The following is a 3609-nucleotide window of genomic DNA, read 5'->3' as shown; positions in this document are numbered from 1 at the left end:
GTGTGTAACTGTGTGTGTGTGTGCGTGAGTGTGTGAGTGGAAATCGTACTGTGAGTGAAGTGAAGGTCAGGCAGATTCCTCCAAAACCATTCAAGGACACAGCCAGGAAGATGAGGCCCGACAGGACTGATGGACCAAACGAGAAATACCTTCAGCTGTGATGAAACCAAGTGTCACTTCCTGTCTACTTTCCCTGACCAGAGGTGGACGTTGTAAACATGTGGCAGTGTTATATCATAATGAGGAGGGAGGGTGGCATACTAAAACTACAAATATGTCTCTGCTAGAGTTTGCCTTTGTGTGTGCTGACGTGTTTCCTCACCTTCAGGGTCATACGCAGCAGCAGCTATTATGGCGCAGGAGGCTGCGAAACATGAACTGAAATACATAAAGACACAGACGTCTGAGTACCTCACATTTCACTCTGTTTGACACTAAATCAGGCATCCCTGCCAAGCTGCTCAGCCCAACAGTTAAATGATGCAATCAGCCCTCAAACCTTTTCACTCAGAACATGAACTAAAGTTTAAAGTGTCTTTGATTGGTTCATTTAGCTGTCATACCTGCCAATGAGTCTCAGTGGTCGTGGCCCATATTTGTCCATCAAGATCCCCAGGGGTAATGTGGCTGCGCTCAAGAGGAAGGATCCGATGGTGAAGCCGAGATTCAGTATCTCCTCTTGTTCCACACAACTCTTCCAATCGTTGCCCTGCATGAAAGTCGCATTCGTGTCCGCAGTCTCGTTTCCTGGGACGGGTCATAGAAGAAGCAAATCAGGACGACCAAATAAAGACCCCGAGAAACTGCTTCAGCTACCGAAAGCACCTCGTGCCACAATATCCTCATTTCTAGCAAGGTTAAATACTGCAAGGCTAAAGTGAAAGAGGCGCCTGCTTGTGGATGATTCCTGCAGTGCATTGTTTCTTTTAATGAAACAGACGTCATTTTACAGCGGTCTTACCAGGGCAAAGGTGAGAATAGAAGCCTTCCTTCTTCAGCATGATGAGCAGCGAGGCCCAGCCCAGCAGCACAGCAGAGAACAGCAGGTTCTCTACGATGGCTGTGATGGCCATCCACCACCTCCTCCTGTATGCCTGTGACAAGCTGGGAGCCATGACGGCTGGAGATACAGGGAAGACGTGAGTGTGATTCCTTGTCTCTCCTGCACAGTGTCCCCAAACACAGCACTGGACTTTTTCAGATCACTGCTTAAATCAACTTCTCTGGCCAAACAAGTCATTAACCCAGAGTCTATATGTAATAGATTACAAGTGGGCAAGTTATTTACTTGGAGGTCTTTGTTTGTTTTACGTTTCTTTGTCAGTGTCAGACACAACGCAGGAACACATCTGTTACATATACATGAACCTAAACTTGTGGAGTTCTTGCAATGCTCTTTGTTGGACTTGATTCATGCAAAGCTATAAGAGTAGCTTTGCATGGAAACAATAAACTCCTTTCACACTGCAGAGCTGCAGTTTGTGCTCTTCATCAGCCAATGAAACACAGGACAGCGCTAGCTTAAATATAGGTCACGTGACCACCACCAGTGACTGCATTTAATTACTCTTACTTCCTTTTGTCTTTTTTCCTCATGTCAAGGCGATGTGTATTACTTGTAGCTTTCTCAGCTGTTTGTGCTTCATAAGATGTTGTTTTCATTGGTTATTCCTGCTGTTGGTCATGGTCCTGTGACCTGTGACAGGTGATGACGAGCACGTGGGCCTGAAACATCAAGCACTAAACAAACTGGGAGTTCTGCAGTGTGCGAGCTGTTGGTGGTGGTCAGTTCCATGTGGTAGTGAGGACGTGCGAGGATGCTTTCCTGTTTGAGGGTCACTATATTTATGTTATTATTTTAAAAAAGCAGGTGGAGCTTCACCTTAGAGCTGTCACAAAAGGAATTATTGAGGGGGTAGGAAGGAGGAGGAGTTTGACCTCATATGACCCACAGTAGGAGCTATCGGGTGTCATCACGTTAGAGGGCATTACGCTGACTTTAACTTCATAGAGACTGACCCTGGGACTAACGTTAACCCTGACAACAGTGCCAGTAATGATGTAGGTCTGTCCATGTGTCAACATCTGCAAATAAGAGATCAGATCTTTATGAAGTCACAGTGTGGGCATATCCCTGATGTGGTCATATTAGCACACTGCTGTTCAAACCTTATGTTTTTGAGGGGCAGCCAATCAGAAGAAAGGGGTCCTTAAACGAGACGAAGGGCTAAAACAGCATTTTTCAGACAGATGATGACCTGCAGAGCTACTTTAATGTGCAAGAATTAGACTGCGTGACTGGAAAAGAGCAAAAATAAGCTAACTAGATGTGACGTGGCAGAACGGTGGTGCGTTGTTTGAATTGTTTCCTCACATGAAGACGATTCCTGGCAGCCTGTCTGCGTGGGGTTTGCATGGTCCCAGTGTGCCTGTGAAGTACTCTAGCTTGTACACTGGTTAGCGTGGTACTTAAAGGACCTTGAGTGGTCAGTAAGACGAGCCCAGCATTAAATAACTGCCATGCTTTTGGAAATGAATGAGTAACTTGGTGCTGTGTCCACTGTGGTCTCCACTCGATGTGATGTTTCTGATCACTATCAGAGGCGTTTCTTTTAATGCTGTTAGCCTGCTTTCATGTTTCAAAGACAAAAATCTCTTTACTGTCAGCAGTTTTAAAATGCGGACACAGAGAGGACACGTGGGAACGACTGAACAATATTAATAGTTACAAACAAAGACGTGGTCCACATTCATCAAGCACGACCTCCACTGCACGTGGCAGCGTGAGGTGAAAACAGAATGACTTACTTTACAAGCTGCTCTCCACCTGCAGTTGATCTGTTTCACACTTCTGCTCTGCTCCTCCTCTTCCCGACAGGAGAACGTTCAAACTCTCACGATGTTCGTCCCACTGTGCCGGCAGTATGTGGTGGCACATGTGTGAGCTCACATGGACTCTTTCTCTCTCTATAAATGGAGCTCAAGTCTCACCCACCCTCCTCCCTGACCTTAACACAGCACACACTTTTGGGCTTGCTCGGTCAGCTCGGCCATGATTTGTGGTTTGATCTGAATGAAGGCAGATAAAGTCGGCTGTCTATCAACTGATGCATTTTTACACTTTCAGTGAAATTCTTACTCATTAAAAACGATCAGGGCTTCAGATTTGACAGTTTCACTCTGATCTCAGTACAGGGCGTACTGGCAGCTTACTCACTGGACCCACCTTGTGGTGAACTATAACACTGTTGAAATCTGACACCTGTGAGGGAACCACAGAAGTCGTCAACCAAGATTGATGTGAGGCGTTTGCATTCATCACACCTTCATCTTATGTATTCAGTACAGTGCCCACATGTTTCCTGCTCCAAGTCAGGTGGCTTTATTGTCAGTGCAGCCATGTGCAGAGGTACAGTACACAGTGAAAGGAGACAACGCTCCTCCAAGACTGTGGTGCTACGACAGAACGATGCAGACTCACAACAGTGCAAAAGACTAAGCATTCTACAAAAAGAAGTGTGTGTGTGTGTGTGTGTGTGTGTGTGTGTGTGTGTGTGTGTGTGTGTGTGTGTGTGTGTGTGTATGTATGTATGTATGTATGTATGTATG

General features: G+C 45.9%; 2 protein-coding genes across 2 annotated transcripts in view; both read right to left on the bottom strand.

The window, feature by feature from the left end:
* Positions 1-9: 9 nt before the first annotated feature.
* Positions 10-2968, bottom strand: slc43a2a (solute carrier family 43 member 2a; the record flags this gene model as incomplete). Its single annotated transcript, XM_005754810.1, has 5 exons — positions 2809-2968; positions 962-1120; positions 564-747; positions 323-378; positions 10-126 (listed from the first exon to the last, which is right to left on the bottom strand). Coding segments are annotated over exons 2-5 (511 nt in total), but the record flags the coding sequence as incomplete, so codon positions are not given.
* LOC106455983 (tryptase-like) overlaps positions 2079-3609 on the bottom strand; it is a 3064-nt gene continuing 1533 nt past the window's right edge. The window contains exon 5 of the mRNA XM_013907967.1: positions 2079-2085. Coding sequence (XP_013763421.1) covers positions 2079-2085 — 7 coding nt within the window. The remainder of the gene's footprint in view (positions 2086-3609) is intronic.

The sequence above is a fragment of the Pundamilia nyererei genome, unplaced genomic scaffold (assembly GCF_000239375.1).
Source record: "Pundamilia nyererei isolate P.nyererei 1_Seehausen unplaced genomic scaffold, PunNye1.0 scaffold00669, whole genome shotgun sequence".
NCBI classification, from domain to species: Eukaryota; Metazoa; Chordata; class Actinopteri; order Cichliformes; family Cichlidae; genus Pundamilia; species Pundamilia nyererei.
The sequence above is the reverse complement of the archived record's forward strand: the minus strand, read 5'-3'. Positions and strand labels throughout refer to the sequence as shown.